Raw genomic sequence first — 17,851 nt, forward strand, 5'->3', positions numbered from 1 at the left:
TGAAAGATAGAAAAAGATATATTATTCAAACTTAAAAATTAATAATATCATTTTTAGAAAATAAAAAATTTAATGAAAGTTAGTACTTTATTTTTTAAAAATAACAAAATTATTTTTAAAAATTACTTTATTTATTTATGGGATATGAGTTATGCATTATTAAAATAAATATTTGATTTAATTGTGGACCCATGTTATTACACCTTATGGAGTGTAATCCATTATGAGTAAAAGTGTAATAAAAGAGGAGAAAGTGGAATGCTGACGTGATATGTGGATTACACTCCACAAGATGTAATAGCATTGTGGATGCTCTTTAATTGAAGGGTAAAATTGTAATTTAATTTTTTACTTGTACTAGGGCTTATGATATTTCATCTTTATTTACCTTTCATGAATAAACTTCAAATCAAATTTCCATATTAATGGAGGAACTTGTTGCATTTTAAATTTAAAAAGCATGAAGGTATATTTAATAATTTAAAAAAATTCAAAATTCTACTAGTATGCATATTAAAAAAAATAGAGTAGGGAGTTGGAAGGCCAAATGAATTTATACAGATTATATATGAAAAATGGAATATGCTTTTCTTAAATGAATTTATACAGATTATATATGAAAAATGGAATATGCTTTTCTTGTAAATTCTCCGGCAATGAGCCCAAATGAATCTATCCTCCATTACTGGTTCCTCTGCCTTCCAACTCCCCTTGCTTCCAATCCCCCATTCTCACCCCTCCAGGTAAGCTCTTCTCCCCACTTTCCCTTAAACCCCAAAAAGCTCCAGGAAGATTTCTGTTGATAGTTGATTCTGGTGTCTGGAATTTCTGCAGAAGTTGTGGGCTGGTCGAGAATTTGGCCATTGAATGTCAGAGCTTGAGCTATTCAGTCACCACAAAGCAGGGGAAGTCGAAACCAATTCTTAAAGATTGCTCCCTTAGCATTCCTTCCGGGCAGCTTTGGATGCTTCTTGGTCCTAATGGCTCTGGAAAATCTACCCTCTTGAAAGTACTTACTAACTGTCAGACAAAAAATTTGTACTCTTTTATTTTTGTTATTTGGGTTTTGAGTTGTTAAAGTTGCAGATTTTGGCTGGTTTGTTGACTCCAAGTGAAGGGTTCTTGCGTGTGAAAAAGCCTAGGGGTTTTGTGTTTCAGAATCCTGACCATCAGGTGAGTCGATGAAGTTCTGGTTTTTTGTTTTGTAGTTTGTCCTTCTTTTCTGTTTTGGAAATTTTGTTCAAAGTTAAAATTTGGTTGCTGTTGAAGGATTGATTGAGGAATAGCATGTTGACGTTTTTCACATTATGTAATAATCTTTGCCTAGGGAAAGAAATGATTTTGTTTTCTTTATCTTGGACTAAAATGTTTGCAGCTTGATGAACTCCAGGTTTTAAATTAGGCTGCATGGTGGAAGTGATGATTAATCAATCGAGTGAGGGAGAATGGTCAGGGTGTCATGAGCCATTCACATTTTGCTTTTTATAGTCTGCTGCTGTATTATTTTCATCGAAGCATGTGGGATTGGATATACTGTGAAATTGAGAAAAATTGAAATTATTGCTTGGTCTTGGTTCATAGTTTAGGTTTGGGGATGAATTTGCTGTGGCTTTTACCAATGTGGTTGACGTTAGGTGTACCAAGAAAGACAAAAATTAGTTGTGTTTGTGCTTCTCTGGATTGGTTTGGCTTGCGAAAATCAGTCTTGAGTTCACTAAAAAACTATTTCATATTAATGTTTGGTAATGTAAGTTTTGCTCATCAGTTCTTGTGAATACTGTGCTTGAGAGTCCTCATTCTCAAGGTGTTGGTCCTGAAATATGTCTCCTATTTACCAACTAGCTACTACTATTGGAAGTCCTTCTGCAGTCCCTTAGCAATGAGCTTATAGGATATTCATGATGTTTGGATACCCTAAAGTTGGTGCTTATGTGATATCGATGATGTTGTTCAATGAGGATATGTATTTATACTACATTGGAACATCATCTGCCATGCAAATGAGTTTTCCTTTTCTTCTGTGAGCCATCCTTTACCATCCAATAGGAAGAGTTTACGAGTATAGATAGCTAATGATGTAGGAGTAGTATGTCTAGTTTGGTTAAAGTTGAAGTAAACATGATGAATGCTTGATGGCCTTTCACGTGAAACTAAATGCATTATCACTCTAAGTCTTTGGATAGATAGATTAATTTTTTGGATAATAAGATTAATGTCATTTGTTTTTGGGTTAACAATAGTTTTGAGTCTTTTGACTTGTAGTTCAGTGTCTCCTAGCGTTACAAAGTGGCTAGCCTCTTCACAGACAAATAATAGACATTCTCTGACTGGCATCACATTCAACCTCTGAATGTTTAAACAACATGACTTGGCTTGTTTGGTTCTTGAACTGATATATAGAATGCAATGAATAATTTCTTTTGTGATAATATCTTTGACTAAATAAATTGTCTCTGTTGAAGTAGCTGGTTTGTGCATCATTGCTTCATGGTAATGGTAACTCCTTGCTGAATGAAGGAGGACTCTTTGACAGGATTTTGGAGCATCTGATTTTTCTTCTTTATTTGCTGTCTGTTCTTCAGCATGGGTATTACATACAGTTTCTTTTCGACAAAGCTATGAGTACTAATTTCCTAGATGAATATATTTCTTGTTACCCGCTATTAGAATTTGATGCTTTGATAGATACTGAATAATTTGTAACGTGATTTGACAAAAAAGGAAAAAGGACAAGTACAAGATACATTTCAAATTGTCAAAGAACAAAATCTACTTTGCTTGCAGGTGGTGATGCCTACTGTCAAAGATGATGTGGCATTTGGTCTAAGTAGATTTAACTTAACCCATGATGAGATTACATCCAGAGTTGAAAAGGCATTGGACGCTGTTGGCATGTATGAATACTTGCAAGTAAGTCGTGGAGATGTCTTTATTGTAAATAACCATGTATATGTATCCAATCTGCAGCAGCTCTTAAGAGATGTTGCATTTCTTTTGTACTTCTTAGAGACCAGTTCAAACTCTTAGTGGTGGTCAGAAACAAAGAGTTGCTATTGCTGGAGCTTTGGCAGAGAAATGTAAAGTATTGTTACTTGATGAGTTAACTACATTTCTGGATGATACCGATCAGGTACATTGCATCTTCTGGACCTACTATCTAAGTTAATATATGTACCGCCACTAAGATACAGAAGATGCTTCCTATGTACAGAAACATAAACTGAATGAGGTCTGGGTGAAGGGACAAAGAGATACTTCTTGTCTGTTTGGCCTTTCCATGAAGACCAAAAATCATCCCTTTTGTACATGGCTCTGATATGGTTTGCTTGAAATAAATTATAAGGTTAAACTGTTTCTATGGTTAAAATGAAAGAAACAAAACTTTCTTGTTGAATCTATTTTCTTTGTAGAAATTACAGAATATTTCTTATTTAGGTTGCAGAAAAAAATAGAGAAGTTGAGAGGGAAATTGAATTATAGAACTGTTCAGGAGTGAATTGGGAGGAAGCTAGTTATGTATAAGATTGTACTTGACAGACATTCATAGTAAATTTTGGCTTTCAGCGAAAAGCATGAGAAACAAGAGAATTGAAGGTAAATAGCATTACAATGAGCACATCAGAGTTACTATCCTTTGACCAAGGAGAATAATAGAGGCATTGATTAGGAATATTGGATAGTAACTATTGTCTGAGGTGTAGAAATTGCAAAAGACTGGAAATACTAGAAAGACAAAATTAAAAAGATATTGCAAGATGTGTCGTAATGCAATGGCCAAGCCTAGACCCCTTAGATAGGTGTCATTGAGAAATATGGTTCTATTGGACAGCCATGAGATAAAAACTTTTCTGTTCTCTATTCCAAAAACATACCATATAGAAAACCTTCTTTCCAAATTCTTTATCTTTAGAAGTTTTTCAAAAATTACACTGCTCTCTGAACAAGATTATTTGGTAACTTTTTCTAGGTTGGGGTGATAAAAGCAGTTAAAAGCACCTTGGCTAGTTCAGAAGGAATTACAGCTTTATGGGTAACCCATCGTTTGGAAGAACTCGAGTATGCAGAGGGAGCTGTTTATATGGAAGAGGGGCACGTTGTAATGCACGGTGATCCTTCCACCATAAGGGGTTTTATTGAAGCTAGACAAGCTGCTTACATCAAACAAATATATTCTTGATCAAATGCATGCAATTTTGTAACCAATCCATCTGTCTGGATTACTTTTATAGTAGTTTTTATGTTGCAAGCATTTTATTTTGTTTTCTACCTCCCATGTTTCGTTTCTTTCGCTTCTTCTCTCCTCAGACCTCCCTTTTTTTTTTGGTTACCTGTTTCAATTTCCTTGTCTTTCTCTTTCTGCAAATGCATCAATTCACTTGGCAGTGTTCTACCCACAAGGGAAGTTTCATTAAAGATTCTGGGCTTTGAATTGTGAACATTTGGACAAGTTTGTACCTTTTCTTTCCTTGTTTTTGATATTTAAGGGGGGGAAAAAAGGTACTGCAGGTGCTGGGATTCACTTCATGCCGGAACTGTGAATTGAGCAAGGCTGGGAGACAGGGGACGGGTTTAGGAGAGAAAAGAGATTGATTGGAGAGCCAATGGGTCTCTTTCCTGTGTTTTTCTTTTTTATTTCATTTTTTTAACACTACAAAAATTCAGAATAGGTGGAAGTGCCCAATTTGGTCAAAATGGCCAATGCCACTTGCCCAATTTTTTTTTTTGTAAGCTCTATTCATTTTATTGATAGAGATTTTGACATTACACAAGAGGCTAGGGTAATCGATCCCCCCGAAAAAACATTTTGAAGCAAGCAATTTTTGCCCGCAAGCTTTATTCTTTTTTTTTTCCTGTAACGATAGATGTCCTATAACCTAATCTAGCCTAATCTAGGGGAAGGGGTAAAGGGAGATGATCAACTAAGACCAGCCACGTATTGTGGCAAATTTGTGGGAGGCATGCCCACTTTTGGGTCTTACACAGTGATGGAACCATACCAAATGCAATAGACTCTAACAAAGCAGCATGCACGAGTTTTGAAGAGCCCATATTCAGAGTTGACCCCAAAAAAAAAAAGTGGGTAATGACGGATTTGATGCCTCAAAAGTTGAATTGTTGTTAATTTTTACAACATTTGGTGTAAACCGGCATAACTTTAGTGTAAAATTTGAGTCTGTATAAAAATTACGATTACATTGAAATTGTACGAGTTTATACCCGACGATGTTAGATCTAGACAATTGATTTAAATTGGAACGTGTAAGACCCCAAGTCCGGATAGTAACAAACACTTGACTGGCTTCAAAAAGGTCTACGGTTCAATGTAGTAGACTCCGTGACCTTCTGGATATTCTGTATTGTAGTTTTCAAATTATTTAGTTATTTTTATGCCATTTTAGTCATTCTGTTAGTCATGTTGATTAATATTTCCTAAAGCATTATACTCGAATACAGCCCTGATCACCAATCAGTAGCCTCTTCATTCTTGCCTCATACACAAAGGTTGGTTGTCATTTACTGCGAGTATTATATGTTTGGAGAAGTAAACATAGTATTATCTCCAATTCTAATCCTTGGGCTGCTCTCCAATTGGGTTCCAACAATTTGCTACCATTTTCACAAATATCAACCAGCAGTGCTTGTTTAAGATCCAATCTACCTTCCAACTGTGTCAACTTTAGGCCCCTTATCCACTCCTACAGCAACCACCACTCTTGTTGCATGAGTTAGATATGGAAGAATTCTGTAGACATTTTCATCTACTTTTTTGACTTGATCTTACTATCTTTCATCTTCTTGTAAAACAATCTCCAAAGAGCCTAACAATTACATGTAAAATGCATAAAATGCCTATGAAATCTGCAGTACTTAAGGTGTTCTTGCTCTTTTCTAGTACATACATGTCTGACTTATGGGCAATCTTAAGTCGTCAACTCTGACAATTTTGTCTAGGCACCAATACACTTTTGCATGGCACATGGGAACTCGAGTGGATCAAGGCGACCCTTACCTCCCACATTGCCACTTAATTGAAATGGCTATTTCCGATAGGATTCTTCATCTGTTAGATTTTCCCTCCTCCTAAACTATACTAGAATAGGTTATAGTAATGCTATCGTTGTAAAAAAAAAATTAAGAGCAAGAAATTGACGGAGCCGAGCTGGTTGCCTGGGATTCCAGAACAATAGAAAAAGACACAGGATCAGGGCTCATTGAGAAAAAGCTGACCCGTCATCTAACATTTGTGTCACTCGTTCCAAGTCCATTGAGAAAAACTTCTCACCTCCTCCAAAGAATTTTTTTTTTTCGAGAATTCTGTAACCAACTTAGACCATAGTTTAATTGATCCTAGTTTCAAGCACATATGCCAAGTATCAGAAAATTCTTTGGCCTGAATTCAGTGATCATATTCAAACATTTTAAGCATTTCTGTGATTACAACTTAATTCTTGAAAGGACGATAGAAAATTTAAACAGATTAGCTTTTTTAAGGATCAAAATGTCTTGAAAGAAAATATGAAGAACTAAATAGGCAACAAAGAAAGCTCGATCATTGTCTATGTTTTAGTTTTGCCATAATAGGAATTAGTCCAAAACATTGATCATTTGCCTGCATTTCACATTGTTAAAAGGATACTGGTTATTATTACAATTCAAATCTTTAGTTGGGTGCAAAGTGAAACTGGATGTTAATCAAGGGGGTAAAATGCAATTAACCATTCCCAAAATACTTGCTAAAATCCCCACTCTCTGTTTTTGCTTTTCAGGACTTATTTCATAACCAATGGAGAGGTCAAGTGCAGACGCACCGTCCAATCCCGATCACGCCGTTGTCGCCCTCACCGCCGGCGGCGACGACACCGTTGCCGGAAGCCAAGGTAATGCTACTTCTTCAATCTCACCATTATCAAGAGATAGAAGAAGAAACGTTGAATGGCCAACTATTGATGGACCACTGGGGTTATCACAAGAAGAATCAATAGGGCAAGCTCGTAAATTCTTCAAATTCGGATTTCTATTGCTGCCATGGCTTTGGGCTGTCAATTGCTTCTACTTTTGGCCTGTTCTCAGAAAACCCACCTCACATAGTCACCCACAGCTTCGTTACTGTAAGTTCCTTCATTCTTTTTGAAGCATAATAGATTGAATTTTTATGTGATTTTAATGAAGTTGATTCGTCTGATTGTGATATTTCTGTAGTTTTATATCTGTAAGTGACATCTGTATCTGGGTTTTAGTAATCATTGCTTAGCTTGCTGGGACATAGGCCTTCAGTTGATTATATTTGAGGCTCTAGTTGGTTTTTTTTTTCTAATTTTTTTCCAGCATGGGAGGGGTGGGATTTAAGAAGCAGGGAGGAGGCAGGTGATTAGAATGTAGGACATCTAATTCCTCTCTTGTTGATTCTCAGTTGTGATTGTAGATAGAGCGAGACTTTATTCTTTTCTAAATTAGGGAAAACGGCACACTTGTGGCCCTAATTTATAAAGAGGGTACAATTTCTGTATATTTATCGTGAAGGGCATTTGTTCTGATTTCTTTACAAAATGTACTGCTATTTGCTACCTGTACACTGAAGAGTATGTGTGTTTGCAAACATCAGCAGAAATGCCATTTGATTATAAACAACCTTAATTATGCCCTCTGTCAGGGCTTTTGCGTGTCAAGTGGTGGATTTAAACTTCAATGTAAATCAATTTATATCACTAGGTGGTGCGTTGACCGAGATCATTTTTTTAAGAACTTGATGCTGCTGAACTGCTTCAAAACCTGTTTTTGTAAAATGAAACCTCAAAACAGTGGAGTGATTAGGCCTTGATTGCAAGATATAATTGTCCAGCATGAGCACTTATATACTTTTCTAGTATGATCACTTATATGACTGCAATTATTTAGGATTACTGTGGGAAGTGGAGACTTATCCAAGCACACAGCATACCGATTTCCTAGGAGCACGTTTGCTTAGATTTTGGTGTTTACTAGGTAAAATTTGTCAGATGTTTAACCTCTGCCAACAAAAATAAGCACAAAATATATTGGTTGTGATATCCAACAAGGGAAGTGGGATTTTCGGACTTTTAGTGTAGGTGGTGGTTTCACTTAGAGTTTATTTTGTTTGTATTTGGAATTTATCCTATATTTTCAATTATTGAGGTTCTTATCTTTGATTAATTGTTCTGAATGGTCTTGCTTTTTGAGAAGGAATAAAGCTGCATTGGAATTTGGGAATTTGAAATGACTAGCATAGAGTTGAGCTTCGTTTGTGGATGTAAGAGATATGATAAATTGGTTGAGGTTCTTAAATAATAACAATTGATTTAGTTTTGAAAAGATACAAAATTGGAATTGACAGCTCTAAATCTGGATATTCGTGAAGAAGAATGCCGTGTTTGTTTCTTGAGTAGTTTGATGAAGGTGCGTGATTCTTTATGTATCTTTGGTTTATACAATTATCAGACTGAAGAAGCTGTGAAGAGCAAGTTAGCTTAAGTTTTTAGCTACATGGTCTATCGTGAAAAGATTTCACTCTTTCAGCAAATGCATTTACTTTTGGTATTACCATTTAGAGAACTCCAATACTCTGCTACAGGTTTCAAATCAAATTCTTTTCATTTATCACTAGTTTCTATGAGCTTTAAGTCATGTTTGTAAGCAGAGGCAACCATAAGCAAACAAAGGACATACTCATGAAAGTTAGTTAACCAGCAGCATAAGATTCTCATAAATGAGAACAGAGATTTGAAGCACATAACTAATCATATTGGTGGAGAGTCTGGTTGGGGATGTATGATGTGTTAATTTAGGTTCCTTTTTTTGGCTAAATCACAGGAATTGGGCTTGATCAGTTGAATCAGTTTTGTATTTTGGTGAAATAGAATTTAACATGAACTGGGATACAGTTAGTGTTTTTTTTTTTAAAATGATTTGGTTATATAGTTTTAATGTTTGTAAATGAGATCCATGTAGTGGTTTGCAGAGCTCTTGCTGGTGCAAGTGGATTGAAAATTGAAACCTCAAATTTATGCTTGCATTATTTTTCTTAGTCCTTTTCTTTTTCTCTATTAACTTTTAGTGATATAGTTCTTTTGTGTTTCTATGTCATTTCTGAGTTCTATGCCATAATCTCGTCATGCTTATTCTCTTTTATGAACAGATCAAATATTAAAATAGTACTCTGGTTAAATAACCTATTTTTCCTACTCCAATGGGATGGTTGAGATAGGAAGTTTTACATGGAAGAAAAATGGTTCAGAATTGCTTCTGATAATTCGTTGATATCCCAATCTATGAGGCTTTAAGTTGTGTGCTCATTTTTAAAGCAGCTTCTTTGATTGCAATATTAGAATCTGAATATTCTGTTCAAAAGCAAGAAACTTGTTAATGACCTCTATCTTCTGCCCATCCTCTTGATTGAGCTGCCAGAAAGAATTTTATGTTGGCCCTCAGTCTTGTTTCCTGACTTTGCCTGCTCAAATTGTCATTCCTTCCATTTTATTCTTTTCCATTTACATGTTTAGTAACTTCTGCAAGTTGTCCCGGCTAAGTTGTCAAGTCATTTTCATTTGATTTTAGAGCATCTACTTAAATCTAGCCCAGGTAGAGAAAAGATTCTAAATAATTCTACAATTGTTAGTTTTTACAAGACAGATAATGATTAGAGAAATAAATGCAGTTGAGCTCAGTAATCTAACATCAAGGCTGTGAGCAACATCTTCAACATTTTGGAGTGAACAAGCAAGAGTTATTGAAAAGATTTTGTATTTCCTTTTAGTCAAGTGTCTATTAGATTTAGCATTATCTGAAATGTTGAAGCAGAACAAGTGGTTTGAAATATTTAGCAAGGTGGTTGGAAATGGTAACCCATTCGACCTTCCAATCTATGGACTCTGAAGGAGGTTGAAGCGTTGGAGAAACAACCTCTATATCTACCATATGATGCTTCGGACATCAATGCATCTGCTCATACTGTGTTTCCAACTAGCTTTAAACTTCACGAGGGAGCATCTCTTTGTTTCTGTTCGATAATTTCTCAACATGCTGTTTAGAAAGAAAGATACTTAGAAGGAATATGTTGCAGTATCCCCTAAATTCCCAAATTTTTGGTTTGGTAATAGGGTTCACAAGCTGTTCATTCTTTATCATTGTCCTCTTAGGATCACAGCCTTTATTTTGATTCCCTGGGATCATGGGTCTTACCTGCTTTCAGCTCAATCAAACATCTCAAATAGACCAGGGAGGAAATCTTCCTTCCAAAGAATCTGGATATAATAAGACACTATATTCGTGTTTCAAAAGGGGTATTTTGGGATTTTGATGAAATTGTGCATGTAGGTTGTCTAATGTTGTGCAGAAACAATTCAAATCAATTTTTTTCCCTGTTTATTCAAGAGCCCGATTAAGCTCTACGTATATTCTTTCATCCCTGGTATCTTTGTCTGTTGTTATTTTATGTTTTGAACATATCTTTTCTATTGCAGATGTTGTTGGATCAGCCATTGGGTTCGTGGTGTTCACTGTTCTTCTCACTTCGTGGGCTCTTACCTTTGCCATAGGAGGAGAGCATCTTTTTGGCCATGCCTGGGATCAGCTGGTAATGTACAATCTTGCTGACAGATATGGTTTGACGGGCTGGATCTAACTTTGTAAATTTCTCTAGTCCTCAGACCGTAAACTCAACTTCTGTTTGCTGAAGAGATTTAAACCCTAATGGGTGCATTTGTTGCTTTTGAGCTCCATCGAAGGTTGTGCTGTAATTATTGATCTGATAGATCTAATATTTTTTGACTTGGCTCTCACCATAGTACAAGTCAATCAATTGGCTGCTCATGTTTCTGTTAGAGAACATTGCAAACAGCGAGCACTATGGCCATTCAGGCTTGTTGACTGATTCAAATTTGTGTTAAATTCTCTTATGCATGCATACACAAGTGGTTGCAGACTGATGACTGCTCCATTTCTGCTTTAGGCCAAATAGCAGTTCATTTCGGGATGCATTACCTAGATATTAATACTTCATAATATGGATAAGGGGCAGCACGTTCCTTGCCTGATTGCTTTCCTGGCATGGTTACTGCCTTGAAGTCTCTTTTTTTCTTTGTTCATTTATTGCGTCCGCCATGCAGTCAATAAGGTGAAGGTGCCCATGGGCGTTTACTCGGATAAAACACAGGTGGTTTCAACTTTCAAGGTATTGCGTAGTTCATCTGGAATGCATGGGAAAGCTGCAGAATCAAAGTCCATTTTGTACCGTAGCCAAATAGATGCTTACCAATCGTTCTTTGAAACGGCTATCTAAATATCATCCGTCTTCTTCCCGCTTCATAAGTTTCACCTCTACACTGCATGAAAAAAAATTATTAAAAAGAAAAAAAAAAGAAAAAAAGAAAGGGCTATCTGAATATCAATGATGTTCCATGTTAGTTTACGTGTGCAATTATGTGTCTAAGTCATAAAATTTCGCCCGGAAGATAATGGATCATGAGAATTGTTAAACTTGCATTGGAAAAACATATGGTGATTGTTGTCAGGCCAACTTTGAGCCAGCGGCTGAAATCTCTGAAAGATCGTCTCCATAGTTGTTTGAAGTAATCTCTAAAATTGTGCTTCAGCCTTCAGCCCATTGTTTGAGATTATATTGTCATTGATAGCAGTGAGCATATACTAGCAACTTATGCATATAGAGAGAAGAAAGCACCTGATTCTGAAGTTCTGCACTTTTCTTTTTAATCTCCTGGCCATAGTTATTGGAGTTGTTTTACCTCCAAATTGAATTCCATTTTGGTTCCGTACTTGTTCTTCCTTTCAGTGGATGGCCAACAGTAGTATTACTCGTATTTCTTCCGCCTGGGATGATCTGCAGTTGGTGGAGGACATTTTGTCCAGAAGGGGAACGTCGTGCTTTGAGAATCGTGGAAGAAGGGGTGAGATATCTGAGAACATTTCTTCAGTGTGTGATGAAGTGGGGCAGCGATCATGTACATTTATTATCTGACGGCAAACAGAGCAATAAAGCTATTGACCATGCAAGTCTAGGAGCTCTGGTGATCAAGATTGAAGATGCCATTTCAAAGAAGGGACAGGATATTCACTTCCTTTGTTACACTGGTTTGGAACATGGATTTCTGAATGACGTTTTGATATTTCTGGGCAAAGATTTAAGACAAGGCATTGAATCTTTCAAGCAGGAAATCAACAGATGGTACATTGTTTTCTCGGATTGCTCATCAGGGGAGTCTAGTATTTCTTCAGTAGTAAAAGATGACCTGATGGAATTCATGGACTCTCTCTTGGAGAATCTAGTGGATTTGTCGTACTGGCAAGACCCTCAATATCGAGATTCTTTGGTAATTGCCCTTGAAGAGTAGCTAAAATTCTGGAAAAACTTCATTAGATTTGTTACCTTGCTGGGCGTTGAAGATAGCCAATTGGGGCCTTTATTTACTTACATTCAAACTGTTGCTATTAATGCAGCCCGCCTCTCTTATATGCACCGATTTGACTTGAACCATGAAATGCGCAAGGAAATCCAGAAAAGCATTTCAGAACTACTGCAGAAGATTATTTCTCTAGAACCCCAAGTCCATGAGACTTGTGTCCAAGCCCTTACTGCATCAAAGTTATCAAGACAAGGATGATCATACTTTTGACAGACTTCATCGATTCTCTCCTATGTAATCTTTCAGAGACTAAAGTCTGGTACTCATCTTATGATTTCTCTGAAGGATCAACTGCTGGAAATATTCTATGTGGGACAAAGATCCGGGAGAGCCATTCTCAAGGGGAAGTTGAAGAAGCTGGTTGAGCGAGAGAGCTCTCTGCCCCCGTGATCTGTGATGCAGGGTCAAGGAAATGGATCTGATGTCTTTTGATTTCCTCGAAAGGATTAAGCTTGTCAAGGCAATAGTTACAGAAAAAGGCCCAGAAACATCATCATTCAACTTTCCTAGGAACAATGAGTTGGGTTTTATTGATTTCCTTCTAGAAAACATCAGGATCTTTTAAGTCCTGAGGCTGGGTCAACTGCTTTTGTAAATTATCCTATTCAAAAAAATCCAGGAGGAGCTTATTTTCTTACGCTCTTTCTTGGAAAAATAGTGGAATTGCGCAATGAAGATCAGGATCTCCAAGAACATTGGGATCGTGTTGTAGAGGTTGCATACAGGGTTGAGTTTCTTATTGACTCCTTAGTCCTTACTGGTTGGACTTGGAAAAACTCTAGATTCTTTTTCAATGTCATTTGATACCATTGCAGAGGACACTAAGATCATTAAAGCTGAGGTTTTCAACATATTTGATAACAAAAAGGTTGATGCCAAAGTTGCGCAAGTTATGAAGAGACTCAATCACCGGCCATCACGAGAAAGTAAGCCTATAATCAATGACGTAGTGGTTGGATTTGAGGATGAGGCAACATTGAAAATCAATTGACTCATGTGAGGATTTAAAACTTGAGTTGTAACATACGAGAAAGTAACATCTTGAGTTATATTGATTTCAAGCTTCCTGACAATTTTCTTTAATTACAAGAAGAAGATTTGTGTGAAGAACTCTACAGACGTTTGAAAAGAAACAGATATCTCATTGTTTTGGATGATGTATGGGACATTGAAGCAAGGAATGGGTTGGAAGCCTCATTCCTTAATGACGCAAATGGAAGTAGAGTACTGTTGACAATGACAAGTCGACTGCACGATGTTGCTCGACAAGATAAGCTCGACAACGAACCTCATTCTCTTCAGCAACTCACTGATGTTGAGAGCTGGCATTTGCTGACAGAAAAGTTATTTCCTGGAAAAGAGTTGCCTCCAAAATTATGTGAACTTCGAATGCAAATCGTGAAAAAGTGTCAAGGACTACCTCTGACAATTGTCATTCTTGCTGGAATTTTAGCTAACGTGGACCAAGATGGTTGGAAAGTAAGTAGTGGAAAATTTGGGTTCAAGCAATGTTTCTGTTACAGATCAATGCACAGCTGCACTAGAGCTGAGTTACAAACATTTACCAGATAATTTGAAGGCCTGCTTTCTATATTTTGGGGCATTTCCAGAAGACCATGAACACAATACCGAGAGGTTGATTTGATTATGGGTGGCCAAAGGAATTGTGCCAAAAACTCAATTCAAGAGCTCAGAGGATGTGGCAAAGGATTACATGATAGATCTCATTGGCGGAAGCATAGTCATGGTTCCCAGACAAATATCCCTTGGTGGGGTAAAAGCTTGTTGAATTCACGATCTATTACATGAGTTTTGTGTAACCAAGGCCAAAGAAGAAAAATTTCTGCTGCTAGTACGGGGGTATGATGAACTGTCTACTTTCAATGTTCCCCAGAACTTACGCCGCTTAAGCGCTAACTCTGAGCCAGAGCACTTTACGGAGTTGGAAAGGTTATCTTCTTCCACCAGACGCTCTTTACTGTTCTTCAATCATGGTGAAAGGTACTATTCAAGTTGGTGTGATCATAGTTTCATTTTCGCATCTTCAAACTTGTTAAGAGTGTTGGATTTAAGCCAAATTCATCTGGGTTATGATTTACCTAGAGAAATAGAATTGCTTGTTTACTTGAAGTACTTGGCAGTTCTAGGTGAGATGGTCTCCATCCCATCATCAATAGGCAACCTCTCAAATTTGGAAACTTTTCTTGTGCAAACAGTTTTAACATCAGTTTCACTGCCAGATACCAAATGGTATCTCAGGAAACTAAGGCATTTACACATAAAGGACGAGTTTCTAAAGTTTGGTTTTCAATTGCCAACCGACAATCTTGATAACTAGTTGCAATTGTGTAGTTTAGATACCTTTTCCTGTGGAATTTTTCTTCTTGGAAAGACGTGGACAAGATACTCAGAAAGTTTCCAAATATTTGCAGGCTCAAATGTGAGCTCTTGGAATTCCATAAGGATTTTGCTTGTGATGGAAACATCATGATTCTAGTTCTAAGTTGACTCGAATCACTCAATTTGATTTTCACTCCACTTCGTGATGTGCAACACCAGATTGAGTTTCAATTCCCTTTTGACTCTATCGGGCTTCTGCTTGCCATATTGCAAAATATCAGCACTTGCGAATCTTCCCAACCTTGAGGTTCTCAAACTACTCAAGCAAGCCTTTGTGGGGGAAAAGTGGAACATGGAAGTAGAACAATTCGCTAAAGTTAGATTCATGAAAATAGCTTCCTTGGACATTGTCCAAGGGATAGCCTCTGAATGCGAGGACAGTTTTCCTCATCTCCAGAAATTAGTATTGGAAAGCTGTCAGTTCTTGGAAGAGACCCCTTCTTCTTTGGTGCATATTCCAACTCTAGAATACTTGAGGTGTATGATTCTCCCAACTCTGCAAGTTCAGTGGAACAAATTCAAGAAGAGCAAATGAGCATGGGTTATACTGATCTAAAGATCCTTGTTTCCACCATAATGGATTACTGGTCTTCCGAAGTATGCTGGATTTGGCCAGCAAAGTTTACTCATTTTACATGTTTTTTTTTTCTTTTGATTCCTTTTAACTTTTGTACTACTACTGGTACTGGTTGCGTTGCATCCGTTTTGCATCAAGGTCTAGTTGTTCAATTTCTCCTAGAACTTCTTTTTCCTGGGACAGAATTGTGTGGCGAGATGGCTTCCCAGATTTGATCTTCGTTTCTAAATAGCTAAGCGAATGAAAGGTTTTTTTTTTCCTGTTTGAAGCAGGTGGCATGATTTCCTGAATGTCTAGCACTTTTCTTGTTGTCTGTTAATTCTGCTTAGCTGCATAACAATAACAGGTTTATTCAGTTTGTAACCACAATTAATAATTCATTTGTCGAAGAGAATTAATGGCATCAATTGATAATAACTAATAGGATTTAACACTTATCCTTTATTTTTCATTGTTTTCCGTTACGGTATGCAGCCTTTCTTGACTCTTACTAATAATTCATGAAATCGTATAGTCAGCCAGCTCCGTTGCTCAGCTCTAGGAGTCCAGCCATCCATCTCGAGCCCACTAACATTGGTTAGTGGTAGGAAAAGAAAGAAAGAAAAGAAAAGATCGATATGATCTTTAATCCATTGTTATAGAAACACAAATTTGGTCATCAATGTAGTGGTAGATAATTTGTAAGAACCCATAAGCAACTTATGGTTTCGAAGCATATTTTGATTCGTATTGATGATTGAAATTCAATCCATCAAAACTTTTTTGTGTAAAGAAAAAGGGTTTTGTCTATTGGACACCCGTTAAAATGCACTTCAAATGTTAAATTTTTTAAAAGATAAGATCAATTAGGAAAAGTTAATAAATGCAAGAAAATGTAGTAATTGTTATATTGCGTGTATATATATGATTGATTGGGTGAAATTTAAATGTATTAATGACTGCCAATTCAACACCTGTTAAAATACCCTTATGATAAAACTTAAAGACTTTGTTATATGTCTAGACTTTCTTACCATTATTAAATATAAGAATTAATCTTTTATACATTATAGGGGTAAAGAATTGTTTACACAAGTGTAAATTGCATGTTACATGTCAAAAAAGCAAATTTATACATGTACTTTTAATAAAGTCCAAGCCTAATGCAATGTCTAAGGCCCTGTTTGATAACTCAATTTATCATTTAAATTTAATGGAATCAGATCTTAACATATCCAGACTGTTTGATAACAAAAAATTGAACATCTGAATTTAATTAAGTGGCACTGAATTTTCTAGACAAAACTTGCTCCCAAAATTAAGTGATAAGCTATATTCACTTATCACTAAATGTGATATGCACTCAAATGTATCAGATTTAATACTTAACAATTCAATAATTTAATGGATTCAGACATTAGTTTTATCAAATGCATCCTAAGGTTTCGTTTGATAAAACTGAATCTGAATTTTGAAATCTAAATACTAAAATAATTAATTTATTGAATTTTAAGCACTGAAAAGAAATATATGAATGTCTGAATCTTAATGTTGAACGTATTTATACTGTTTGATAAACATTTATAACTAAATGCTTAACAAGTCAAATTGTACAATTTTGCCCTTCTATCTTTTCATCCAAAAAAGAAATAGAATCTATGATTTAATTAGCTTAAAATTGTTAGGTAAGAAACTGACAATATTTATTTTTAAATCAAATTAATATAAAAGTTGAAATATATTATGGAAAACATTAAAAGAAACATTACGATCTAATAATTCATATAACATCTAATATTTTGAATAGAAAATCTAGAATTGGATAAGGATTTTAATTTGATAAGGATTTTGAATAGAGAATAGAGGTTGTTTAATTAGATAAAGATTTTGAATAGAGAATATCATATTGTTTAATTAGATAAGAAGTTTGAACGTAATTAACAAATAATGGTAGATTTGATAGATAAGATAAGATAGTTGAAGTAAATCTGTTGATTCTTATCAGAATTAAGCATTCAGTTACAGTTCTTGTGCTAAAAAAATACACACAAATTCAGCCCCACTTAATGAATTTAGCAAATGAATTTTTATTTATCAAACACCCAAAACTTTTGAATATTTGAAAAAATTCAGTTTCAGCACTTTTTTATGTTATCAAACAGACTCTAAGTCAAAGCTGACGTAGATTAAATATATAATAATAACTTAGGGAAGTGTATGTGTAATGTAGTCGTGCTCCTATGCTTATGTATGACAATAGCACCCAAAATATTGAAATGTACTTGGTTAATTGTAACACATAACTATTAGCTATCAAATGATAATCATAACTCTTGATTAAATATTCATCGACACGACATTCTTTATGTACCTAATTTCTACTTAATTTGTTTGGTTATTAAGCACACAAAACAAATGAAAAGGAAGAAGCTTTAGAATTCTTTTATTTTTTTTGCAA

General features: G+C 35.8%; 2 protein-coding genes across 2 annotated transcripts; both read left to right on the forward strand.

Annotated features, from left to right (window-relative positions):
- Positions 1-553: 553 nt before the first annotated feature.
- On the forward strand, positions 554-4,266 carry LOC113701102 (ABC transporter I family member 10-like). The gene is made up of 6 exons (XM_027221603.2): positions 554-743; positions 835-1,009; positions 1,087-1,173; positions 2,785-2,910; positions 3,008-3,130; positions 3,968-4,266. The coding sequence occupies exons 1-6, from the start codon at positions 667-669 to the stop codon at positions 4,175-4,177; spliced, it is 798 nt and encodes a 265-aa protein (XP_027077404.1). The 5' UTR covers positions 554-666; the 3' UTR covers positions 4,178-4,266.
- A 2,499-nt stretch (positions 4,267-6,765) lies between these two features.
- Positions 6,766-10,972, forward strand: LOC113701264 (probable gamma-secretase subunit PEN-2). The gene is made up of 2 exons (XM_027221831.1): positions 6,766-7,109; positions 10,479-10,972. Exons 1-2 carry the CDS (start codon positions 6,785-6,787, stop codon positions 10,637-10,639), a joined length of 486 nt encoding a protein of 161 aa, XP_027077632.1. The 5' UTR covers positions 6,766-6,784; the 3' UTR covers positions 10,640-10,972.
- The last annotated feature ends 6,879 nt before the right edge of the window (positions 10,973-17,851 follow it).

The sequence above is a fragment of the Coffea arabica genome, chromosome 7e (assembly GCF_036785885.1).
Source record: "Coffea arabica cultivar ET-39 chromosome 7e, Coffea Arabica ET-39 HiFi, whole genome shotgun sequence".
In the NCBI taxonomy this organism is placed as follows: domain Eukaryota; kingdom Viridiplantae; phylum Streptophyta; class Magnoliopsida; order Gentianales; family Rubiaceae; genus Coffea; species Coffea arabica.

Coding starts and splice junctions, on each gene's coding strand:
- LOC113701264 (XM_027221831.1), top strand. CDS start 6,785: ATGGAGAGGTCAAGTGCAGACGCACCGTCCAATCCCGATCACGCCGTT. Junction 7,110..10,478: donor TCACCCACAGCTTCGTTACT/GTAAGTTCCTTC, acceptor TTTCTATTGCAG/ATGTTGTTGGATCAGCCATT.
- LOC113701102 (XM_027221603.2), top strand. CDS start 667: ATGAATCTATCCTCCATTACTGGTTCCTCTGCCTTCCAACTCCCCTTG. Junction 744..834: donor CCCCATTCTCACCCCTCCAG/GTAAGCTCTTCT, acceptor GAATTTCTGCAG/AAGTTGTGGGCTGGTCGAGA. Junction 1,010..1,086: donor GAAAATCTACCCTCTTGAAA/GTACTTACTAAC, acceptor TTAAAGTTGCAG/ATTTTGGCTGGTTTGTTGAC.